At 40.7% G+C, this 26,407-nt stretch overlaps 1 protein-coding gene across 1 annotated transcript in view; it reads right to left on the bottom strand.

The window, feature by feature from the left end:
• ARSB (arylsulfatase B) overlaps positions 1-26,407 on the bottom strand; it is a 175,018-nt gene that overhangs the window by 144,515 nt on the left and 4,096 nt on the right. The window contains exons 2-4 of the mRNA XM_040450038.1: positions 14,444-14,630; positions 9,948-10,138; positions 1,645-1,852 (exon numbers count right to left, since the gene is read on the bottom strand). Of these exons, the coding sequence (XP_040305972.1) occupies positions 1,645-1,852; positions 9,948-10,138; positions 14,444-14,630 (586 nt within the window). The remainder of the gene's footprint in view (positions 1-1,644; positions 1,853-9,947; positions 10,139-14,443; positions 14,631-26,407) is intronic.

Below are 26,407 nucleotides of genomic sequence, written 5' to 3'. Positions count from 1 at the left end.
TGTGGCCTTGGGGAGGTTACTTGGCCTCTCTGTGCTTCAGTTCTCACATCAGCATGATGGAATAATAACAGTCCCCAGAGAATTATTGTAAGGATTAACTGAGCTAACTCATATAAAGCACTTTGAACTCTGTCCTACACATAGTAAGCCCTCAATAAATGCCAGATTCAATACCAATGCCTAGTTAAAAGCAATACAAAACAGCTCTTAAAAAAAACTGTAAAAAAAAAGCAACTGCGAATAGAATACCCAGATTAATTCCTCAACATGTCACTTTGCACACCTCACATAGTCACTGTACAGTAAAAAATCACCAGAATACAAGTCCTGTCCTCACCCTTGGGAGTTTCCAATCAAATTTTTAGGTTTCAGCCAAGGATCACTGGGGATTTGAGAAAGCCTCTTTCATGAAAGACAGCCCAAAAAAGATACAAATGACCTTAGAAGGAAGAGAGGTAATGGTGGGAGTACAAGCAAACTTAAAAATATATGTATGGGTTGACATATATACGCATATACAAGCATATGTAGGCGTATACACATATCTACATACACACTCACACCTACATAAAATGAATAGTTAAAAGCATAGGCTTTGGTGAAGGAAATTATTACATATAAAGTAAAAAGGGAACTTTATAAAACAGGAATTATCAGAAAATAAGAAAGAGTTCTTGATGATTAAAAAAATGTGGTGGTTGCAACACATTTAATAGAAAAGGTTACAAAATAATGATAAGGAAATTTCCCAAATAGTAGAAGAAAAATAAAGAAAATAGCAGAGAAAAAAAAAAAACTAAGAAAATTAGAGTATTGATCCAATATCGAAATAACAGGAGTTTTATAAAGAAAGAATAGGAGAAAGGTAGGCTGAAGGGCCAAAAAATTCTGAAATAAATAATACAAGAAAACTTCCCATAAAAAAGGCATCTTCACTTTCAGATACAAAGTGCTCTCTGAGTACTCAGCATGATGGACAAACCAAGATCTATTACTATAGCACATTGTAGGGAAATTTTAGAAAACCATGTCTAACGAGAGGGAGGAAAAATCACATATTTAACAGATGAGGAATCAGAAAGGCATTGCCATAATGAAAACTATTTTCAAAAACCTTTTTTTTTCTACAATCAACACATATGAATTTTATTGTCAGAAAACAATCTTAATACAAAAAAAAAAAAAATCCATACTTGGAGATTCTAGCCTAGATTTAAATGGCTCCATTTCTAATCTGTCTTAATGCCACAATCTGTCTCTACACTGATACAGAACTGCTCTTGTCAGAAGTTCTATTCACAGAGGATGCCCAGGCTGGAGAGACCGCCTGAGAACAAGCCACTCCAGGAATCCAGTACCCAGCTGCCCTGCATATGAGTGATGTCCGCTCATACTTACTCAGGTGGTAAGAGCTTGCTTTCAAGCATTCTCCCAGAATATTTTGACATCTGAAGGAAGAGGGGGAAGACCCATAATTCTTTCCTTAGACCCATTTTTCTACCCATTATTATCATGTCTCCGTTCTTGCAGTTAACATTTATTTTAATAAGGTACTGCTAAATGTTCCAATTTGTCTTCATTCCATTTATCGAACACCATGTCCTCGGCTTTGCCAAGAGATGATTTTCCTATTGACAGACTTACCTGTGGAGAAGATGAACACCGTGTTGTTCCAGAGCCCGTGGCTTTTTAAGGCTGCCGTGACATTTCCCACTGCTTCATCCATAAGAGACACCATTCCTGCATAGTAATGCCTATTCTTATCTTGGATAAAGTCGTAGGGTTTCAGGTACTCCTCAGGGACCTGAAGGGGTTCGTGGACAGACTGAAGAGCAAGGTAGAGAAACAGAGGCTGGAAAGAAAGTTTGTGCAAATCAGTTGAGAGGGCATGGAAACATTAAATACAGAGACAGAAGTCCAGATTTATCAGTCAATAAAAGTAATATTAAGACAACCCACAGAATGGCTTGAAAATATTTGTAAATCATATATCTGATAAAGGACTTGTACCCCGAATATACACAAAACTCTTACAACTCAATAATAAAAGACAATTAACCTATTAGAAGATGGGCAAAAAATAAATGGACATTTCTTCAAAGAAGACATGCAAATGGCCAATAAGCACCTGAAAAGATACTCAAAAGATGCCAGGAGCTGTAGGGAGTGGGGGTGGCGGGGAGAGGAATGGGGAGTGATTGCTAATAGGTATGAGGTTTCTTTCTGGAATGATGAAAATGTTTTAACTTCAGATTGTCATGATGTTTGCACATCTCTGTGAATTTACTATTTAAATGTATACTTTAATTGGGTGAATTTTATGGTATGTGAAATATTAACATCAATAAAGATGTTAAAAATGCAACAAAAGACACAAGACAAAAAATTCAAAACAAAAGCTTGAGTTCTAAAATGACCTAGAAGACTCTGATCTAAACAAATAATACCAATAATAACAACTATATATGAAATGTTGTCTATGTGCTAGACATGATGATACTGATTTACATATTCTGTCTCATGTAATACTCAAATCCAGCCTATGTTACACCCATTTCACAGATACATTAACTGAGGCTCAGAAAGGTTATATGATTTGTCCATGTTCATATTAATTGCAGAGCAATTTCCTATTGGAATCTCCACTATTATGGTGCAGAGATGTATCAATAGATGCATTAGCTTTTTGCTTTACCCAGTAAACAAGTTCCTACCTTTTAAGAGAGAGCTCAGGATTTTTCATAGGAGAAAACAAGTGAACACCATTCCTGGCTAGTCTTTGATCTAAGACCAAACATATGGCCAATTTAATTCCTGGAAACTCGGGCGCCTGGGTGGCGCAGTCGGTTAAGCGCCCGACTTCAGCCAGGTCACGATCTCGCGGTCTGTGAGTTTGAGCCCCGCGTCAGGCTCTGGGCTGATGGCTCAGAGCCTGGAGCCTGTTTCCGATTCTGTGTCTCCCTCTCTCTCTGCCCCTCCCCCGTTCATGCTCTGTCTCTCTCTCTGTCCCAAAAATAAATAAACGTTGAAAAAAAAAAATTTAATTCCTGGAAACTAAGGAGTGTGATACACTCATTCTAGTTTACCTTTTACACCAATTTATAGCATTTGACATTAGCGGTATTCTAGGTCAGCCTCTCCTTTTTTAATAAACCTTTCTGAAAGTACTCTCTTCTTTGTGCTCCTACAGAATTCCTTGATGAGTTGAAAACACTCAAAGAGACAACAACTGTTCAACCCAAGAATAATAATACAATTCTGTTAAAGTATTTGAGGCATTTCAATCTCATAAATGAATGGGGAAAAGTTACAAAGCAGACTGGGAGGGGGGCTCATATTTCATTCTTCATTACTGTTGATAAATTTTAAAAAATTCTATATTATACAACTTACTGGATAGCCTAAGAAATATACACATATGGAACTCAAAAAGACACCCAAATTTTTTAGTTCAGATCCTTGGAACTTAGAAACACCTTTTCCCTGAAGTCAAAATGTTAAAAACAGCTGTTAAATACTGAAATCATCACATTAAGACCTATTTAACAAAGGAAGTGAGGTAGTGAAAGGATGCCTATGATAATGTACAACCTATGCTTCATTTGTACATTACTTCTATGGAAAAACATTCCAAATTGCAACTCCAAAGGCCAACGTTCAAATCTTTGACACTGCTTGAGCTCTGCCTCCACTCCCCCTCAATATGCACACTTTCTACTCCAGCCACACATACACCGAAACTTCTGAGTTCTCCCAGACCACAGTGAAGGGAACCCCGGGACATGCCCTGCCCAGGTGGTGAGGAAGGAGCCTGGGCTGAGACGTCTGGAGGGGAACAGATGTGCAGGGACATCGATGACCTCACAGTGTGGTATGAGGGTCTGCTGTTGGAAAAGCTGTCTGGGTCTTTAGCATTAGATCAGACCAACCCCAGCCATCAGCCATGGTCTGGATGAGAACAGGATTAAAATTGGAAGACTACAACAATTTGCAGCCCACATAAAGTTTTTAAAATCAGGAAATATCACATAAAACTCTGTGGTTTTTAAAAAATTTTCCTTGAAAAATCAGAACTCCAACAACTCCATGCCCACGCTCCATCTGGTAACAAACGGCTGGAGCGTGAAATAGAGGCCCTACTCCCAAGTGCGCTCCAATTTCTACAGCCTCCCCACTGTTCTGAGTGGCTTCACTTATTCAGGTTAGCAGCCTGGCCCCTGTAAACACCAGAGTTTGTGACCCTGGTCTAGATTCTCTGGGCAGGGCTGGAGAAATGAGAGAAGGGGCTCACTGCTCAAAGAGACCATGCTCTCGATCAGGTCGTTACCAGCAACATGGCAACCCATCCGCATTGGGAAGGAAACAGGACAGGGGGCAGGTTATCCCCAGCCAGCAAGTGACCTCTAGAAGTGACAGCCAGGGAGGGTGGTAGGGAAGAGTTCTTAAGAACACATCAGGGGGCGGAAGTAATGATTCTTGGACCATCATTAGTCTTATAACTATTCAGTATGGAAATCATTCTACTCACATTCTACTCACAGCAAAACATTACCTGAAAATCTTTCCCACAATTATTCCTTAGGGGGCTAAAGATATGACCATCACCGTTGAGGGCTCAAAGTCATAAAACAGCAGCAATTCCCCCATTTTTCCAGTGGTCAGGCTTCTGTTAGTTCAAACAGAAGGAGCATAAGCTAAGAAGAGGGAGTAAAAAACCTCCTCTGAGGATGAGGCCTGTGACTGTCACAGGCCAGGCAAAGACCTCACACTACCTGCCAACCACATCCTAATCACTTACAAGTATAGATAAAAGTGTTCCTCGAACAAAGTAAGTTCTCTTTTTTTTTTTTTTTCCCATTTCACCAGCAGTAATCTAGGGCCATACAGTGTATGGGCAGACATACACACACATCAACATGTCTCTGGTTCACCAGGAAGAGGCAAAATGGTGTAGAGGGCCACTCCTTTAATAAGGTGAGGCCAGATGCAACACAATTGAGAGTAGTTCCAGCCAATGTTGTAAACATTCAAAAAAAAAAGTTTCAGTGCTCACAAGGTGAACTTTATCCATGAAACAACTCATTCCCCCAAAAGGCTAGGTGCGTAACATTTCCATACTATTTTTAAATGAGAAAAAAAAAAATTCATAGAGTACTCTTCTTTGTACTACACAATAGCCTAGTGGAAAAGATAATTAACTAGGGCTCTAGGGCTGTCCAATCACAATCAGGACCCTGCCTGCAGCCGCTTGTTCGAAAACCCCTGGCAGTGAACAGACATAGTCAATTTCCCCATACCTGCCTATATGGGCTGAGCTCACTGATAGCCTAAAGCAAGCAGTCGCCATCCTGGGGATGGCCTCAGTTTTACTGTGCCGTCTACTGACTTGAGTTCTCATCATGCCTGGGCCTTTGGAGACCCATGGGCCCATTCTGACCTTAAAGACATGATTCAAAGCACTGTAGTCCTGGAGCTGAGTTTTGATCTCTCCCTTGCTCTTTCTTGGGTCCTGATCTCTGCTCCGACCAAGCCAGTTACAGCTGTCACCTTTACACCAACCCTAACTATAACCCTTTCAGGCTTCTTAAGAATATAAAACGAGGGGCGCCTGGGTGGCTCAGTCGGTTAAGCGTCCGACTTTGGCTCAGGTCACGATCTTGCGGTCCGTGAGTTCGAGCCCCGCGTCGGGCTCTGGGCTGATGGCTCAGAGCCTGGAGCCTGCTTCTGATTCTGTGTCTCCCTCTCTCTCTGCCCCTTCCCCGTTCATGCTCTGTCTCTCTCTGTCTCAAAAATAAATAAAACATTAAAAAAATTTTTTTAATAAAAAAAAAAGAATATAAAACGAAATCCTAGATGTGAATCATGACCAAATGTTTAAGTATTACATAAAAGTATGACATTATTACCTAAAGTTATTAGCATGTTGATAAGATGCTGAGGGTTCTTTTCCCTTTCTTATTATACCATACGACTCCTAAGATATATACTCCAAATATCCTCACCATGCTAAGAAACCTGATTTCAGTGAAGAAGAAAGCCTCACTTTCATTTCTTTAGATTTTCCTAAAGTACAAATTTTAAAAAATATGATGCACTTGTAAATTGTTATTCTATTGGGGCTCCTGGGTGGTTCAGTCAGTTGAGCATCAGACTTTGGCTCAGGTCATGATCTTACAGCTCGTGAGTTCGAGCCCCACATCAGGCTCTGTTCTGACAACTCGGAGCCTGGAGCCTGCTCCCGATCCTGTGTGTGTGTCTCTCTCTCCGCCCTCCCGTTCTCAGGTTCTGTTTCTCTCTCTCTCAAAAATAAATAAAGGTTAAAAATTTTTTTTCAATTGTTATTCTATTGTTGACTTTCAAATTAAGACACTTCTGGGGCGCCTGGGTGGCGCAGTCGGTTAAGTGTCCGACTTCAGCCAGGTCATGATCTCGCGGTCCGTGAGTTCGAGCCCCGCGTCGGGCTCTGGGCTGATGGCTCAGAGCCTGGAGCCTGTTTCCGATTCTGTGTCTCCCTCTCTCTCTCTGCCCCTCCCCCGTTCATGCTCTGTCTCTCTCTGTCCCAAAAATAAATAAACGTTGAAAAAAAAAAAAAATTAAGACACTTCTGTCCAACTTGTGTCATGGAAAAGTGTCTACCACTAGAAATTCACATTTGCTTTAAGAAGCTTCTAGTAGGTTAGATTTATGAGAAAACTTTTATTTTTATTCTGCAAAGTGTTGAGGGGGGCTATTTTTAACTGAAAGATAGTTTATAGACATGTTACTTTTACACTGCAGTGTTGGTACTAAAGGAATGACCCTGTAGAAAAAAAGACATTCCTTCCCAACACATGTGCAGTGGTTATTAGCAGTCTCTCCCTGAAACCAGCACCAACTGTGTTTCTGTGACAAAGCAGCTCCATATGCTCTTTTCCCCTCAAGTGCTCTTTAAAATAGGCACATTTTTAAGATGGCTTGTGGATACTTCATGTGTATTTCTTTAATGATTTCCACCTTAAGACAAGTGGCCTATGTTGCAGTCTATATATAACACCTAAGAAACTGGCACAGAATTAGATTCACCATTGGGATAAAATGATGAAAAGCGCAGCTCCTGGAACTATGTGATTCATCATTTTACTGAGAATTGAAAATGTAAACATCCACATTAGCTGTCTCGAACAAACATTCTGGGACTGTCACTCAGTATTGACTATTTCATTCATTTATGTCCATGCTTGAAACTTTATCTTGAGGATGTTGGGAATGCTGGACACTGCTTCAGAATATTTCAGACACTGTAGGAAAATGAGCATTCTCTCATCTGGTAATTTCTGTAATGCTACCTCTGAGCAGCACTATATTAATAACACAAGTTTGGATAGCTTGTAAGCTCTTCGGGCCTCATTTCCCTCAGTTCCTGTGCTTTCCACACCACACCAGATAAGGCAGGCCACCCACAAGGAACTATTTCACCCAGCTGCTTCCTCTTATCCGCTTAATGTTAGGGGCACTGTGAGAGAATACTCTATTGTTGCCTAATGGGAACTAATTTTTGCTGTAGGCATATTATAGTGGTTGCATGATTAAGGCAGTGTTATATTGTAAGCCTGTAAAAGGCAGCTGGCTTGAGCTTGCCCCTCTGTGTTTGAAGGGAATCAATTATTGTGACTGCACATCAGAATCACTGGTGGGAGGTGGGAGCAGAAGGGTAATTAAATGCCAGTGGTACACACACCCCCCCCCCACCGCCAATAAATCACAATATTTGTTACTGGTGTTTATTACAACCTTTCCAGATGAGCCCAATATACTGTCAAGACTGGAATCACCAAGCTGAATCACACAGTTGGAGTTAATATTCTTTGATCTTGGATATTAGCTGTGAGCTAGGGAAGACTGTTGAATGCATTTAGCTCTGGAGTCAGTGCGGGTTTCAATTCTGATTCTGACTCTCAGTAGCTCTGTGACCTTGAACAAGTTAACTTAACTTGTTTGCTTATATCTGTAAAACAGTGCCTACCTCAAAGGGCAAGGTAAGAACCATAATTCCCTTAAGACTTTATCTTATTGTTTGGGTTTTTAGCACTATCTATAAAACACCAAGCAGGGGCACCTGTGTGGCTCAGTCGGTTAAGCGTCAGACTTCGGCTCAGGTAATGATCCCGCGGTCTGTGAGTTTGAGCCCCGAGTCGGGCTCTGTGCTGGCAGCTGGGAGCCTGGAGCCTGCTTCAGATTCTGTGTCTCCTCCTCTCCCTCTGTCCTTTCCATGCTCATACTCTGTCTCTGTCTCTCAATAATAAATAAATGTTAAAAAAATTTTTTTTTAAGAAATAAAAAAAATAAAACACCAAGCATACAGAGGAAAACTGAGAACCTAAGCCAATTACCTAGCAGTTATCTTTCCACATCTCTGAATATTGGTTCAGATCTAGATTTAGGACTCACATATGTCCACATATTGGAGCAAATGTTCTGATCCTACATGTTCCATAGCTAGCACAGCCACTCCAAGCTGGTCAGCATGTAAGAGTGATAAAAAGCCCAAGCAGGGCAAAACTGAGGAGAGATACCAGGTAAGACCCCCAACACTTAGAATAGGTAAAGGTATAGCCAAGAAGAAACTATGTCAAAAAGGGAGTCAGTGGCCAGGTACCACATCTGAACAGGTATATAAACTGAAATCCAAATTGTGATCTACCCTGAGGACATTCAGTTGCCAAAGAGGAAAACTGCAGGAAATTGGAAGCACCAGATAATACTGCACATTCTGGAATTTGCTACATCAGGGTCTTATTGAAGGACTAATTTCATCAGTGTCCTAATGCAGTTCTTAATGAAGCCACATTTTGGGCCCAGTATCTGACAACACGAATATGTGACCCAATTTTAAAGGTATATTCAGAGAATTTAGCTCCTGAAGCTAACTCTAGATTAACAACAACAACAACAACAACAACAACAACAAAAATTGTTTTTAAGGCAATTCTGACTCTCTTCTATTTTTAACTTTAAATAAATCAAAAGATTCTATTATGTGACATACACAGTGACTTCAGTGTATTAAATGTAAAAACCAGGCTCATCAGTATACCATGTTTAGGGAATGAAAAATTTAATGTTGTTAAGATACATATTCTCGTGAAGTTGGTCTACGGATTCAATGAAATCCAAATCCAAGCAGAAACTTTTTGGTAGAAATTGACCAGTTCATTCTAAAATTAACATAGGAATGCAAAATATCTAGAATACCTAAAATACAAAGTTAAGAGGACTTGCCCTGAACCTAAAGCTTGTTGATCTCGTAACAGGAAATTTGCCATAATATAGCCTCATCTTTGTACACAAGCCTATCACTTAAAAAAAGTCAATGTCGGGGCGCCTGGGTGGCTTGGTCGGTTAAGCGTCAGGTCATGATCTCACCGTCTGTGAGTTCAAGCCCCGCGTCGGGGTCTGTGCTGACAGCTCAGAGCCTGGAGCCTGTTTCAGATTCTGTGTCTCCCTCTCTCTCTGCCCCTCCCCTGTTCATGCTCTGTCTCTCTCTGTCTCAAAAATAAATAAACGTTAAAAAAAATTAAAAAAAAAAGTCAATGTACTAATTGCTTATAGCACATGCACAAAATACACCAAAATAATAAAACTATATTTCTACTAAAACACTGTAGACACAGTATTTATTCCTCAAAGTGTGATCTGGGGACCCATTTGGCATCAGAATTACCCTTGATGAGTTTCTTTAAAATGCTGATGTACAGATTTTCCCCAGACCCAAAGAATGAGTCTCTTAAAGATGGGCTCTAGGAATTTCTCTTTTTATCAAGCTTTCCCGGGCTGATTCCAATATACTCCAAAATTTGAAAAATCCCTACAACGGATTTTTTTCCTAAACAAGCAGCCTTTTTCTATATTCACCTGAAGAGATGCTACCTTAAACACAATTTTGATATTAACAAAGAAGCAAGACTTACCTTCTCGGGTGGATGGCTAGTTATGAGGGCTGTAGCTCTTTCAGTAAATATGTCTGTCGAATACATATTTTTATATCCTGTTGCAACCTGTTCCCCATCTCGAAAATCAAGAGCACATCGTGTGACATTCAGACTGTCAATTAATGCACAGCGCTCATGGGAATAGTAATCTTCACTACCTAAGAGATATCCTACAACAAGAATGGGAGATGAAAGTAGTCAGCATAGCATAAAACTTGTTAAACAAACTAATGTTTCAGCCTTTAATTGCCTAGTGCAATTGATTACCCATGACAAGGCTAATCAAATGACAAGGCTAATCAGAGCACCACTTCTTAACATCTCTATGTGTGTTAGCAGGAGGCATTAAAATGTTATAAAAAAAAAAATCAAAACCACTCTTCAGGCAAGTCTTCAGAACATAAGGCTCTGTCACGTAACTCTCAAATTCAGTAAAGGTGACAAAATCTTCATCTTTTAAAGCCATCTAACGGCAAAAATAGCATACGGTTAATGTGATTTCTTACAAATTTGTACTCTGAGGTGATCACATAAATGAACACAGGATTCAAATAATGTTGATATTGACCTTGGGAGACTGGCTTCAAGGTTATTTATAGAAGCAGCTCTAGGCAGAATCATCTTTAGTCAGATGCTGACACCCACTGGTGAATGATACAAACCTTTCCAAACAGAAGCTCTAGACATAATTTAACAGAGCCAAAAGATCAAATTAATGTGGTGCAAGAAAGTAGATTTTTCTACGTACGGCAATCTCAGTTTTGCCCCAAACTTGAGTGGTATCAACTGCCTATCTCACAATTTGGATTTAAACATGAAAAGAAATGGGTTTTCTCAATGAATCACTGTTTCTGAAAATGTTCTCTATTTTCCTAAAATATTAAAAGCATGCAAATTGTATGATTCCATTCATATGAAATGTCCAGAATAGGCAAATCTATAGACACAAAAAGTGTGTCGGCAGTTGCCTAGGGCTGGTGGGGGAAAATGGGGAGTGACTGCTAATAGGGATGGGGTTTCTGTTTGGGGTGATGAAAATATTCTGCAATTGGATTGGGTGACAGTGGCACCACCTGTGAATTTGTTAAAAATCAATAAATTGCACACGTTTTAGTTGGGTGAATTATATGGTGTGTGAAATACACTTCAATACAACCATTAAAAAGAAATAAGCTCTGAGCCATCTCCTAACAAACAATGCTTATTAACCTTAAAATGAGGTTGATAAAATTGGTCTAGCCCTTTCCCCAGTCCTGAGCATTCTCTATAATCACCATCAAAAAGCCTTACACAGTTTACATTAAAAAATGAATTCATTTTTAATTAATGTCCTCCTTTTCCATGATTCAATAAATTCAAAGTCCTGAATACAATGAATACCTTTGGTGTTAAGAATACCTTTTAAATAGTAATCTTTTCTCCTGATGTATGTAAGAGAAAGGGAAATCCAATGCGTTTGTTAATTAATATATAGTAGAGAAAGAAATGTATCCAGAGAAGAAATTTTAGCCCTTATATGGATGATTAGAGAGGTCAGGAAACTGGGGTTCTAGCTGAGATTTTTAATAACTCCTGGGTATTAGAGCTTGAGGAAATCACTTCAGGTTATTTCTGTGTAAACGTTAAATGTTTTCTATTACTTGGGAGAATATAAGCATAGCATATATTTGATTAAAAGATGTATGAACTATAAATATTAAAAAGATATTACAAATAGGATGTTTCCAGGAATAGAACTATTTATTTACATACGTGGCCAGACTGATACCCAACAACCATGTGACAATCATATACAGCTTTTATCACAACAGTGATTCACAGATTTGAACTTACATGCTGAGCCTAAAGAAGATGGCAACCTATGCTTTTTTGGGAAAAATCAGAAAATACTTTTATTTATATTTATTTATTTTTGAGAGAGAAGAGAGAATGCGAGCAGGGAGGGGCAGAGAGAGAAGGTGACAGAGAATCCCAAGCAGGCTCCACGCTGTCAGTGCAGAACCCAATATGGGGCTCAAACCTACAAACTACGAAATCATGACCTGAGCCAAAATCAAGAGTCCAACACTTAACTGATGTAGCCACCCAGGTGCCCCAGAAAATATATTTTGAACAACTAACCCTCTGACTTTTTTATTTAACAGTTTTATTGAGATATGATTCATATACCATCTAAGTCACGCATTTAAAGTTTACAATTCAATGGTTTTTAAGGTATTCAGAGTTGTGCAACCAGCCCCACAATTATCTGACTAGTTTTTTAACTTAACATCAAAGTCATAACAGTGATAACAACTGTATAGTCATTAAACCCTCCTATCTACAAATCCATATGAATGTGGGCTATTTGTTCATCTGAATCCTCAGGCTTCTCAATTCTCATAAAAGGATATGATTTTCTTCTGTACAATTGAATTTTTAAATACGTGACTTGGCTTTTAGTAAAAAAAAATTAAAAACCTGTAGTCCTTTCTCTTGCCAGAGTATAGGTATTAACCCATCTTTCAGCAAAGGCCTGAGTAAAAATTGTCAAAGGATATACAGGCTGTTTCTTCCTCTAGAATTTCCAAAATGACAGAGGTCTGACACCCAAGTCTGACTTTAACCATTATTTCTGGATGCTGAGGATATATCCAGCTTCATCAAGGAAGAATGCCATGATTAATTAGCAATGTCTAGAGAACCTGTATGGGAGCAAGGCGCATATGGCCTCATGCCTGATATCCCTGCATCTCAACTTTAACCCCAGATCCAACATGGCACAACAGAGCTGTGTGCTTCGACTGCATTGTTTGGGCTCTGTATAATCACCGAAATGCACGTTGGCACTCTTGCCCTATCTTGAGTAAAAAGGAATGTTTCAACAAACACGTACAAGAAAACCACCACTATATTACTAAAATGCTGTTTTTGACGATGTTGTCCACCTCACCTTTTCCCAAAGGAGAAATTTCTCAGGTCTAAGAGCCAGAAAATGCTTTACTCTTCCTGAACATCTGGCTTCCATTTATCTTATAAATAATGCGACTCTTACAACCATCTCCTTTTTTTTTTTTTTTTTTTTTTAGACATAAGAAATCTAAAGTTGCAGAGTTCAATGTGAAGTTCACCTACAGCCAGGAAGGTTTTTTGTGAGTTGGTGACATGCCGTGATTCCATCTTTTTCTACTCACCCTCATTTTTATTTAATTTAATTTAATTTAATTTAATTTAATTTTATTTTATTTTATTTTTAAACTTATTTTAGAAAGAGAGAGAGAGAGAACATGAGCAGGGGAGAGGGGCAGAAGGAGAGAAGGAGAATCCCAAGCAAGTTCACACTCAGCATGGAGCCTGACATGAGGCTCGATCCCAAGACAGTGAGATCATGACCTGAGCCGAAATCAAAAGTCAGACACTCAACTTACTGAGGCACCCAAGCACCCCTATTCTATTTATTTTTAAACTTTTTATGTTCAGTGTGTTCCTTTTTGGATGTGATAGATTGTAAATAAACGAAGAGACAAATGAGAGAAGTACGGAGCTAAACCGCCAGACAGCACGAGATGAAAAGAACTCGTCAGAAAGATACATAGCCACTGGTAAGATTAATAGGCTGTTAATTAAGACACAGCTTGTAACAGGTTAAAAGAGGGTGAGTTTTAAAACTAACTTTGAGTTTCACATTTTTATACAGCTATCCACTCCATAAAATACTTCTGATTTCTTATTAACCTTCCTATTACCATTTGTTATTTATTTTTTTGATTGGTCTTCCCCAATCTAGTGATTTCAAAAACAGAACTCACGGAAGGGGAGAAGGATGCCAATAGAGTCTCCTCCACAGTCTCCAGAAAAAAAATCTTTGGGACAGCCCATGGAGAGAAAAAGATAGTGTGAAACTTTGTGAAGGAAATATTCTTGTGTTGGGTTTTGCCCGGAACTGTTTTATTTTTAATTATTTTTAATGCTTATTTATTTTTGACAGGGCGAAACAGAGCGTGAGTGGGAGATGGGCAGAAAGAGAGGGAGACACATAATCCGAAGCAGGCTCCAGGCTCTGAGCTGTCAGCACTGAGCCTGATGTGGGGCTCGAACTCACAAACTGTGAGATCATGAGCAGAGCCGAAGTCGGATGCTTAAATGAGGCACCCAGCCACCCCTGGAATTTTTTAAAAAAGCAAGGGTATCCCCTTTTGGTAATAAGGTTCTCTAGAGTACAGTGGTCTCAGATGTGGACATAGCAAACTCTTTCAAGGCCCCAACATGGCATTTAATATTCTGGCAAAGGTAAGTGCCTCCCTGTGGACTGCTGCCCACCACGAGCTGAGCAGAGAGCCAGGTTTCTGGAGGTGGCATTAGAAAGTTGCCCCACAGCAATGCTGAATGATTCATTCTGTGTTCAAGTTTCCAGCTATGTGATTACACTTGGGTGTGTTTTATGAGATGGCTGCAGCTAGTCTAGGTTGTAAAAGAAACATGTGCATTTCCATTACCAAAGTAAGTATCAAATCCTCGGCGGGTTGGAAGACATTCTTTCCGGTACATTCCCAGGTGCCATTTTCCGACCATATGGGTAGTGTAGCCTGCTTCTTTTAGAAGCTGGGGCAGGAGTTTTTCATCCAGAGGGACGCAGCTGGGCTGACAGGGCCAGATTATTTGGTGTTGTAAACCTGTGTGGATCTTAAAGAGATAAACACGAAATTATAGATCGATGATGTTGAAACATTCTGACAAGTAGATAAAGTGGATGCCTAACGTACTGCACATATCTGTAGACCTGAATGTTTAACTCAATTCCTGTACCAGCTCAAGGATATTTCTGCATGGTTCTTTACTCACTTATTCAAATAAGGTAGTGAACATATAAACAGGATTGGAAAAAATGAATAAAAGCACTATAACAAACATTAGATATTTCAATAAATATTTATCAAGGAATTATGTTAGAAGTCATTAACCTAACATTTCACTTCCTGCCTCAAAAAAAGTAACCATAATATGAAGTGTGAACCTACCAAGGAACAAGCGTTCTAATTTTGGGGCACATGAGAAATTGGTGTTTGGTTTAGAAGGAGCTTCTGTAATTTTTCGAGATTAGGTGATTTTTTTTTAATGGTTATTTGAAAATATAATGAAAATAATGACTTGCATGTCTTATTCTACTTTTATGGAAACGATAATTTCAAATGTCAGTGACCAACCTTTTCTTAAGAAAAAAAAGAAAGTAGCCAGGGCACCTGGGTGGCTCAGTTGGTTAAGCATCCAACTTTGGCTCAGGTCATCTCATAGTTCATGAGTCTGAGCCCCACATCAGGTTCTGTGCTGACAGCTTGCAGGCTGGAGCCTGCTTCAGATTCTGTATTTTGCTCACTCTCTGCCCCTCCCCTGCTCACGCTTTATCTCTCCCTCTCTGTCTCTCCCTTTCTCTCAAAAATGAATAAACATTTAAAAAATTTAAAAAAGAAAGGGAAAAAAAAAGCAGCCGTCTGATCTATAAGTTAAGAGCAGCTCACACTATTACGCCCAGGGTTCAAGGACCACACAATAATCAGCTGTTAAGAAATGATCACATATTGAGTCCTGGTGTGATATTAAAACAGAATATCCACAATTACATGAAAAGGCTATTAAAATTACCCTTCCTTTTCCAACCACCTTTGTAAGGCTAGATCTTCTTCATAAACTTTTACCAAAACAATGACAGAGTGTAATAAGCTATCTTCTCTTCTATTAATAAAAGACACATACACAAATACATAACAATATCACTCTTCTTGCAATTATCTTGTTTGGGATAATATAGATACTTTTCATCAGTTATTTATGTTAACATATAACGGAATTATTATTGCTGTTTTTCAGTGAACAAAAATATTTTTAAACTTCCATTTTAATTTCTGATATGGTGAATTTTGAAAGGTGTAAGCCACCTAACATAAGCTCTTTAGGTTCCATAATAATTTTTAAGCAGATGCAGAGGTCCTAAGACCAAAAAGGTTGAGAAGTGATGTATAATGTCCAATAGTGGTCACTGGTGACAGAGATGATTCTTTAGAGAGGGTGGCAAAAGAAACTTCAAAAGGAGACATTTGAGCAGTAATCTGAATCAAGGGAGAGAGTGACAGAGCCTTGGAAAAAGCTGAGGCAAGAATCATCTAGGCGTAAGAGATAAAAAGTGCAAAGACCCTGAGCCCTGAACTTGCTAGAAGAATCCGAAGGCCAGCATGGAAGCATTGTGGCCTGTCACAGTTCCTATGCTGATAAGTGCCACTGCGCCCCCTGCTGGGGCATGACTGGAGTCCCTGGGGGCTCTGCCCTGCCCAGCTCCTCCCTTCCACTAAACCTCACACCCCTTCTCCTGCTCCTAGCTTAGCCAGGGAGGTACTTTCCTTTATATGAAATGGGGCTGGGGTCTCCCATTCAACTCTGCACTGGACACAAGCTTTCCCTAGAAAAGGCGAGCCACTCCTGATTTCCCTAGCATAAATGGGTCTCTGGGGACACAGAAGGTTGAGAGTGCCAGTTCTCAACCCAAGCCATAACTCTCTGGCCTCCATTAGCTGTCAGGTGGGTAGCAAGCAACTATTAATAAATGGCAAAAATGTGTTTGCAAATGATTTACTGGCTTTTATAATTTAAAGCAGAATGCATAAAGCTCAGGGAATTAAATCCCATCTCAGCTCTATCACCAAGGGCATATTAAGCATTCAACTGCCACAGTAATAACTGTAAGCTTTGTTATCAATAACATTTCTTTAAAAAAATTTTTTTTAACTTTTATTTATTTTTGAGAGACAGAGAGAGAAAGAGCACAAGTGGGTGAGGAGCAGAGAGAGGGAGACACAGAATCCGAAGCAGGCTCCAGGCTCTGAGCTGTCAGCACAGAGTCCGATGTGGGGCTCGAACCGATGAACCGTGAGATCATGACCTGAGCCGAAGTCAGATGCTTAACCGACTGAGCACGCAGGTGACCCTGTTATCAATAACATTTCATGTCTTCTCCACTACATTTCAATTCGCTTTCTTGAGAGACGGGGTGGCATAATAGAGAATACGCACCTGAGCCTGGACCTGCCCCAGAAGCATGTTGTGGTCATGTGAATAACAGATAAAATGTACACTGAAACTTCACATCCGCAGTTTTATTGGCACTACTGAATACTGATTAATCACTGATTTTCTCAGATTCAAATACTGACTACACAGACCAGAAAGATTTTTATCTCATGTTATTTTTACCTTATTTTAAATACACGGCAATAAACGGATACAAAGTAGAAGCCAAAGAAAAATTCACACTCACAATCTTTTTTTTTCTCATTTATTATAAGCTACTATTGAAAAAAGCTTTCTCACAAGCTTTGACACTGTTTTGAATTTCATTTTTGGGTCTCTTTCCAGCACTGATGTTTTTTGAGTTGCACCTGCCATTGCTTCATTTCCTGCTATCTTTCCATACCCTTTTTTAAAAATATTTTTATCTGTTTTTGAGAGGGAGACAGAGCATGAGCAGGGGAGGGGCAGGGAGCAAGAGAGAGACACAGAATCCGAAGCAGGCTTCAGGCTCTGAGCTGTCAGCACGGAGCCCGACATCGGGGTTCGAATCCATGGACTGCAAGATCATGACCTGAGCCGAAGTCGGACGCTTAACCACTGAGCTACCAAGGCACTCCTCTTTCCATACCCTTTTAAAGTTTTTTTTAATGTTTTATTTATTTTTGAGAGAGAGACAGTGCGAGCCAGGGAGTGGCAGAGAGTGAGAGGGAGACACAGAATCCGAAGCAGGCTCCAGGCTCTGAGCTGTCAGCACAGAACCCAATGCGGGGCTCGAACTCACGGACCGTGAGATCGTGACCCAAGCCAAAGTCAGACGCTTAACCGACTAAGCCACCCAGGTGCCCCTCTTTCCATACACTTTTAAAAGAACCATATAAAATATCTTTAAGGTGAAATTAAAACGGATTGCTTTTTAAGGTGATGGATACGTTCACTCTCTTGATTGTGGTGATAAGTAGATACATATCAAAACTTAATCAAATTCTATACTTTAAATATGTGGTTTATTGTATGTCAATCACACATCACTAAAACTATTTAAAAATAAAAGTGAGTTCAAGTTTTCTATTAAGATTTCTATGCCTTTCCTAAAAATCACTGGACACCTCCACTGGGATATGTGCCAGATGCCTTCCACTTGCTTTCTGAATCCACATTCTGCCTTCTGTCCTGCTCTCTGCCCTGGGGAAGCTGACCTATGGGAACCAAATCAAAGAACTCTGCACCTTCTGGCTTCTAAGTGGGTTCAGCCAAGGGGGAGCCCTGACACGAAATTACAGGGAGAGAAGAGATAGGTGGTTCTTTACTGCCAGACCAGGCCAGTTCTGTGCAGGCCATCCTGAAGGCAGCCTTCTCTACATGACACTCTCTGTCTCTAGGTTCTTTCCTTCCTTCCCCTCCAGTCCAGGGCTAGTAACATTTCCACTGGGTTATACACTTTTACTTGGGGTCCCCTTCCCCCAATTCACACTCTTGAAAACAGTCCCCTTATAAGTAAACTTCCCTAAATATCCTAATTTGGCTATGCCAGCTCCTTCCAGCTGGGATCCTGAATAATAAGGATGTTACAATATCCAGGCAGGGAACAAGAAACACTGCTCTCAAAACACACACACACACACACACACACACACACACACACACACACACACCCCAAATCATAGAAAGACTGTCCATGGTTAACACTTGAAATTTACTCGACAGAAAATAAGCCCTAGGTTCAAAAATTTTATAATATACACGAATTGGCACTGGTGCAGGAAAAGTAAAGGTAATTATTTTAGGGGATTCAAAAGACTCATTGGAGATAAATGCTATGTGCAGATTTCTTTAAGTGGAAAGCTCATCCATCGCATGCAGAGAAATCACTCTGATAGCTATAAAGCACTGCCAAGGGATGCTGTGTGATTCGGTTTTCCTAGACCATGGGCATCAAGCCAGGTGGTCAGCTGAAGCCTGTTTCTATTATCTACAATCATATGGAGCAGAGAATTTGTTCTCTTCAATTCCCGAGAATTTATTTGACAGAGCATTTTTATGGCATTACTGGGGAAGCGGAAGCCAAACTCTGGATGACAGCCAAAAACATGTTTTTAGTCTGTTCAAACACTATTGGAAGTAAGGAAGCTGTAATGTGTAGAGAAGCAGTAAACAGGCCAATGCGGAGCTGGTTCCAACAGAGCACAGGACTACAGATCCACACCATGCATCACGGGGCAGGCTGATAACAGGGCACCAATAGGAATCAAGAGAAAAAGAAGTGTCCCCTTGTAAACACAACAGTACGTAAAACAATTCCATCCTAGCACCCATCTTCAGTCTTCAGAGAGCATTACAGATGGAGAGGGTTATACGGATAATACATGGGAATCCAAAGGAGTTACTCTATACCTACCATGTGTGGCTATCCGTTCTTCATTAAACCAAATCCTCTCTCCAAAAACAGCTTCTCCTAAGATTTTACTGGACCATCAAGGATTCCCTGCACAAAGGCAAAGGGTCTATATAATCAGTAAAGGACCTGGCTTGTCTCTAGATTCCTTCCATGACGTAAGTGATGAAAATCCTTGTGTGTGTATTTTGTTGCATATAAAAATGTATTTGATCCAGTGAGTTATTCTGTCCTGTGTAGACATGGAAGGAACTATCAGTGGAGTGTCATGAACTTAAAAGGGGGAGGGAGGAGGGCGGCTCCCACATCAGAACCTCTCACTTATCCCCCCTTTAAGAGGTCCAGGAACTCTATTATCTCTGATCTGGAAGCTCAGAGCACAATATTTCCACCAAACTGATAATAAACTCTCCCAGAGGCTATGTGAACCACTGCTATCAGTATGACAATGAATGCGGTTTCTCCCCTAACGTAATTAGCGTTGGGATAACATCCTGTTGAATGGAAGGAAGATTCTGTCCTATCTGACCTGTGCAAGATGAACTCATACTCTCACTGTACCCAAATATTTGTACACAGTACTTGAAAATTCTGCTACAGAATTTCAAGTACTGCTACAGTACTTGAAAATTCAGAAAAACGAGCAACTCCACCCTCCCCTTTATGCACCAGAGAGCTAAGAGGGACGCTTCCTACAGGAACACAATCACAGAACATGCTGGTGGCCAGCCAGGAGTTCAGAATTTCCAGCCTGTGTCTGAGTCAGTACACCACAGGTTTTAACCACGGTCAAGTACCACTCATGCCGCCTTAGGGTTTATTCCTGGAGCTGCCCCACAGAACAAATGGATCCTGGAGAATCAGCTCCCTCCCCGCTTAAGCTTTCTAAAATGCAGTCAGCTGCCCATGCTGTTGAAGCCAAGAGCTACAGAACACACATTATGTGTGTTAGGGGCCTGACTTTGCCATCTGGCCTGGTCCTCCAGAACTCGGGCTGCAGAACTGGCTGGTGTCACTGACAGTTTTAAGGGTCTATTTATTTTGGTGGTGATTAGCAAAGAGTGTAAATCTCTGACTAAACCCACAAAGGGATGTTGTTTGTAAAAATAAACAAGGCAAAAACTGTTTCAGTGCCTTCCTCTGTTTAAATTATAAAGCCAACCAAAAGCTCACAATGAGAAGGTAGGAAAATATGGAGGAAAAGAAATTTTTAGCAAAATGATAAGATTAAAGAAACAAAAACAAAGAGAATCACCAGACAGTAACAACTTACACTTAAGGTGATTCTTGAAATAACAAACCTCAAAAATCAATCAGCAAAAACATCCCCTAAGTCAATGGGTCATACTCCACTGAGCCCCAAACTTATTTCCTTATTGCCTCATTTCCAATTATGTGGGAAGTAAAACATGTAAAATACAGAACTGTTACTTTTTTTTTTTTTAATTTTTTTTTCAACCTTTATTTATTTTTGGGACAGAGAGAGACAGAGCATGAACGGGGGAGGGGCAGAGAGAGAGGGAGACACAGAATCGGAAACAGGCTCCAGGCTCTGAGCCGTCAGCCCAGAGCCCGATGCGGGGCTCGAACTCCCGGACCGCGAGATCGTGACCTGGCTGAAGTCGGACGCTTAACCGACTGCGCCACCCAGGCGCCCCCAGAACTGTTTCTTTAAAACATCTTCAAACGTCCAGAATATGGCCTCCAGGTGCCTCTACCCTTCTGGGAAGACGCCTCTTGGCTCTGGCTAGGCTTAGGAGAGACACCTGGCTTTAGCAAAAACAAAAGATCCATGAGATCAGGTCATCCGTGGCTCCCTGCATCATAGCCATGATGTGCTTTAGTAGGGGGCCATCTTATTTGTCACTATGGAGCTAAAGCATCCTATGTTTCTCCCCCTAAGGAAGCACAAGAATACAGGCTCATAAGTGCTTTCTCTTCAGAGGCACCTATGGCCCCCGTACCGTATGCTCCTCTTACCTCTCGCTCCTTGGAGGCCATTTCCAGAGGGTCCTGTTAACCCTCCCAAGTTGTGACCTCCTTCCTTCCCCAGTCACTCCACCTACTTCTAGCTCTTCACTCCTCTTTGCCCTACTTCTAGTCTTAGAGCCCAAGGAGAGGCAAACAGGGACAAGAGTCCACTGAGAGGCAAGCAGGTGGGGGGATGATAAAGAATGGGTAGGCAGGATGCTGGGTAGGCAAGATGATAAAGAATGGGTAGGCGGGAAAAGAGGCAGGGAGGAGAGGGCATCCTCAGGCAGAACCCCTTCTCTTCCCATGCCAGTATGCAGTGCCCTATTCTACCTGCAGCCATGGGTCTCAGCAACTTAAAGCAAACTCAAAGCAAAAGTCAACAATCACCCACAATGCTCCTGCACAGCCTCCGTCCTACATTTCCTGTCCAAGGCTCTGCTTCAGGGGTGAGTGAAAAGCCCTGAGATGTCCTGTCCGTTTATCAGCATGATTAAGAAAAATGTGACTTGGGTCCCTTAAGAGTAAAACCTTGAAGTCATCTTTCATTGCTTCTATTCTCTGCCAAGGTTACAGAGTTTTAATGGAGTGGCCCCCTCAGTTCCCAAGGTAAGTATGTTCCCAATTGAGGAGCAAAGTTACTTTTCTTGTTTATTTATTTTTTCCTAGAAGGAAGTGCTCCTACTAAGGCCTACGACTTTAGTTACCTTTTAATCTTTTTAGATTCTTAAAAAGGAAGCGGGGGCACTAGAAATGGCAGACCAACCATACCATAAGCAGGGAAGATCATGAACTCTCGCAGGAAATGCTCAGGTGTTTAAGTTCTTAGCACATTCGTTCATTTCACATTCACATTCAACACTGAGTGCTTCTCTAGGCCAGGACCAAGCAGGACAATCCTACCGAGGAGTCACAACAGAGAACAAACCACCACATTTAAAATGTGTACTAAGAGTGCAAAGGTAAAACGAATATTTCATATTGAAGAGTCAATGTGTAAGAATAAAGAAATTCAGCATTTTCTTTTTTTTATTTTTTTTTAAATGTTTATTTATTTCTGAGAGAGAAAGACAGAGTGCGAATGGGGGTGGGGGGCAGAGAGAGAGAGGAAGACACAGATCCAAAGCAGCCTCCATCCGGACTCCAAGCTGTCAGCACAGAGCCAGACGGGGGACTCGAACTCATGGACTGTAAGATCATGACCTGAGCTGAAGTCGGACACCCAACCAACTGAGCCACCCAGGCGCCCCAGAAACTCAGCATTTTCAAGTCTTCTTTTGAACTAAAAAGCACTATACAAATTCTATTAGAAAAGCTGATGCATTTTTATTTATCTGGTCACTTTTACAAATACCTTGATTACGTATTTGTATTGAAATATATCTGACATATAACACTGTAATTTTAAGGTGTGCCGCATTTATACACTGTGACATCATTGCCATTGTAGCAATAATTAACACGTCTACCATGTTCTTTTTAGTGGTTGGAATCATGAAGTTCTAGTCTCTTAGCAAATTTGATTTTATTTATTTTTATTTTTTATTATTATTTTTTTAATTTTTATTAACTATTTATTTTTGAGAGAGAGACAGAGTGTGAGTGGGGTAGGAGCAGAGAGAGAGGGAGACACAGAATCCGAAGCAGGCTCCAGGCTCTGAGCGGTCAGCACAGAGCCCGACGCGGGGCTTGACCTCAAGAACTGTGAGATCATGACCTGAGCTGAAGTCAGACGCTTACCGACTGAGCCACCCAGGCGCCCTGCAAATTTGATGATTTTAATACAGTATTGTTGACTAGGTTGACGATACTGTACAATTAGATTTCTAGGTCTTATTTACTACTTGTTGCAAGTTTGTACCCTTAAACAATATGTCCTATCCTCCCACCCTCTAAAGGATTTTTAAATATATTTTTAAAAATTTTTAATGTTTATTTTTGAGGGGGGTAGGGGCAGAGAGAGAAGGAGACACAGAATCCGAAGCAAGCTCCAGGCTCTGTGCTGACAGTTCAAGCCCATGAACTGTGAGATCATGACCTGAGCCGAAGTTGGACACTTAACCAACTGAGCCATACAGGCGCCCTAGGATTTTTAAATTAATATTTCAGTCTTGAGATTCCAACCAAGGGGAAAATGAATATAAAATCTATTTCATTATATGCACAATGTGCCTCTGAAGGATACTAAGAAACTAATAAATAATAAGTAACAAATAGGGGCTCCCTACAGAAAGGAAGGCTGAGAGTCAAAACAGAAATTTTTTTTTTTGTTTTTTTTTTTTTTTTTACACGTAGCTCTATTTAAATGTCTTATATTTGAAACCTGGAATATATTTCCCAAAGACAATTTTTAAAATAAGCTTACTTTATTATTTTTTTCAATATATGAAGTTTATTGTCAAATTGGTTTCCATACAACACCCAGTGCTCATCCCAAAAGGTGCCCTCCTCAGTACCCATCACCCACCCTCCCCTCCCTCCCACCCCCCATCAACCCTCAGTTTGTTCTCAGTTTTTAAGAGTCTGTTATGCTTTGGCTCTCTCCCACTCTAACCTCTTTTTTTTTTTCCTTCCCCTCCCCCATGGGTTTCTGTTAAATTTCTCAGGATCCACATAAGAGTGAAAACATATGGTATCTGTCTTTCTCTGTATGAAAAATAAGCTTACTTTAAAAAGGCGGAGTAGGATAAAAAATGTAATTCTAACTGGACTAACATGTATACAAAGAATGCCACATAGCACTTTATTGTGGCTCCTTAAAATATATTTACTTATAACACTGTTAGATTAGAAATATGCTTTAATAGGGGCGCCTGAGTGGCTCAGTCAGTTGAGCATCCGACTTCGGCACAGGTCATGATTTCATGGTTCATGAGTTCGAGCCCCGTGTCAGGCTCACTGTTGTCAGTGCAGAATCCCCTTTGGATCCTCTGTCCCCCTATCTCTCTGCCTGCCCCCTGACTCTGGAGTGCTCTCTCTCTCTCTCAAAAATAAACAAACATTTTTTAATTAAAACAAAAAGAAATATGCTTTAATATACAGTAGCCTTCAATGTAACATCATTATGAAAACCTGAGTAAGTTGAAATTTAATATTTTATCCTGAGCAGGCAGCATTAGCACAGGGAGACCCTGCCTCCCTCTGTGAGCTCCTACCGCGCTTTTCATACCCACCTACACTGAGTTCCGATCACAAAGGCCTCATCCCCTTTTTGAAAAGAACTCACTGCAGCCTTGAGCCTTAACTGGCTGTCCCTCCCACTGTGTTAAATTCTCTTTCCCAGGATCTTTGAATGGTTGATTCCTCTCCATTCTGGCCTCTTTCCCCAACACCTGCGTGGAGATAATTTCCTGAGCAACTTACACTTGACCTACTTTATTTTCTGCTCTACATTTATTACCAGGCCATTTCAAGTCACCCAGTGGGGCACCTGGATGGCTCAGCCAGTTAAGCGCCTGACTCCTGATCTCTGCTCAGGTCATGATCTCCCGGTTCGTGATTCAAGCCCTGCATTGGACTCTGTGCTGACAGTGTGGAGCCTGCTTGGGATTTTTTCTCTCTCCCTCACTCTCTGCCCCTCCCCTGCTCGCACTCCCTGTCTCAAAATAAACTTTAAAAATAAAGAAATAAAATAAATTCACCTCGCTTACTCATTTGTTTATATGTTTATTTCATCTCCTCATCTCACCTCCAACAGACTATAAGCACCAGGAGATCCCCAGAGTATAGCACAATGCCTGGCGTAAATAGCTGCTCAACAGATATTTGTTGGATGAAAGAATGAACGAATGCATCATACTAAATGGTGATAGACTGAAAGCTTTCCTCTCAGATCGCAAATAAGAAAAGGATGTCCACTCTTGCCACTTCTAGTCAACATTGTACTGGAGTTTCTAGTCGGGGCAATTAGGCAAGAAAACGAAATGAAAAGCATTCAGATTGGAAAGGAAAAAGCAAAACTATTTCTATTTGCAAATGACAGCATCGTGTATATAAAAATCCTAAATATCACACACGCACGCTTTCAGAACTAGTTAAGTTCAGCAAGGTTGCAGGCTACAGACCAAACATCAGTTGCATTCCAAACACTAGAAATGAACAGTTGAAAATGAAATTAAGAAAACAACTCTATTTATAATGATATCAAAATGAATAAAAACTTAGGAATAAGTATAACCAAACAACTCCAACACTTGTAAGCTGAAAACTATAAAATATTATTGAAAGAAGTTAAAGGGGCTCCTGGGTGGCTGAGTCGGTTAAGCATCCGACTTCAGTTCAGGTCATGATCTCACAGTTCGTGGGTTCGAATCCTATGTCGGGCTCTGTGCTGACAGCTCAGAGCCTGGAGCCTGCTTTGGAGTCTGTGTCTCCCTCTCTCTCTGCCCCTCCCCCGCTCTGGCTCTGTACTCTCCCTTTCTCTCTCTCTCTCTCTCTCTCTCTCTCTCTCTCTCAAAAATAAATAAACAGCCTTGTCTTCCTTGTTATCAAATAGGGATAAAAGTAGTAGCCACCTTATCGGACTGTGAGACAATTAAATGAATTAATGTAAAGTGCTCAGAATGGTATCAGTATATTGTGTCTAAGAGCAATAAGGCTCCTTAGTTCCCAAAAGGTGGGCTCCTTTATTTATTTTTTTAAGTTTATTTATTTATTTTGAAACAGAGAAAGAGAGAGAGAGAGCGTGCGCGTGCAAGCAGGAGAGGTGCAGAAAGAGAGGTAGAGAGAGAGAGAATCCCAAGGGGCTACACACTGTCAGCACAGAGCCCAATATGAGGACTTGAACTCACCCACTGAGAGATCATGACCTGCGCCGAAATCAAGAGTCCAACTGACTGAGCCACCCAGGTGCCCCAATGTTGGCTCCTTTAAAAAAGGATGCTTGCTAATCTGAAGTAATTTGCCATTGGGTCTCCTGAACCCAGAATAAAACGGGAGAAAAGTCAAGCAAAAAAGTCAACTGGGGAGGCTAGCTTGCTACACTGAATGGGCTCTAAACTATTTTGGAGTACACAGCTTCTACCCTTCCTTCACATCG

Source organism: Herpailurus yagouaroundi, unplaced genomic scaffold, assembly GCF_014898765.1.
Source record: "Herpailurus yagouaroundi ecotype Mexico unplaced genomic scaffold, PumYag 29, whole genome shotgun sequence".
Taxonomy (NCBI): Eukaryota; Metazoa; Chordata; class Mammalia; order Carnivora; family Felidae; genus Herpailurus; species Herpailurus yagouaroundi.
This window is presented reverse-complemented; position numbering and strand designations above follow the sequence as displayed.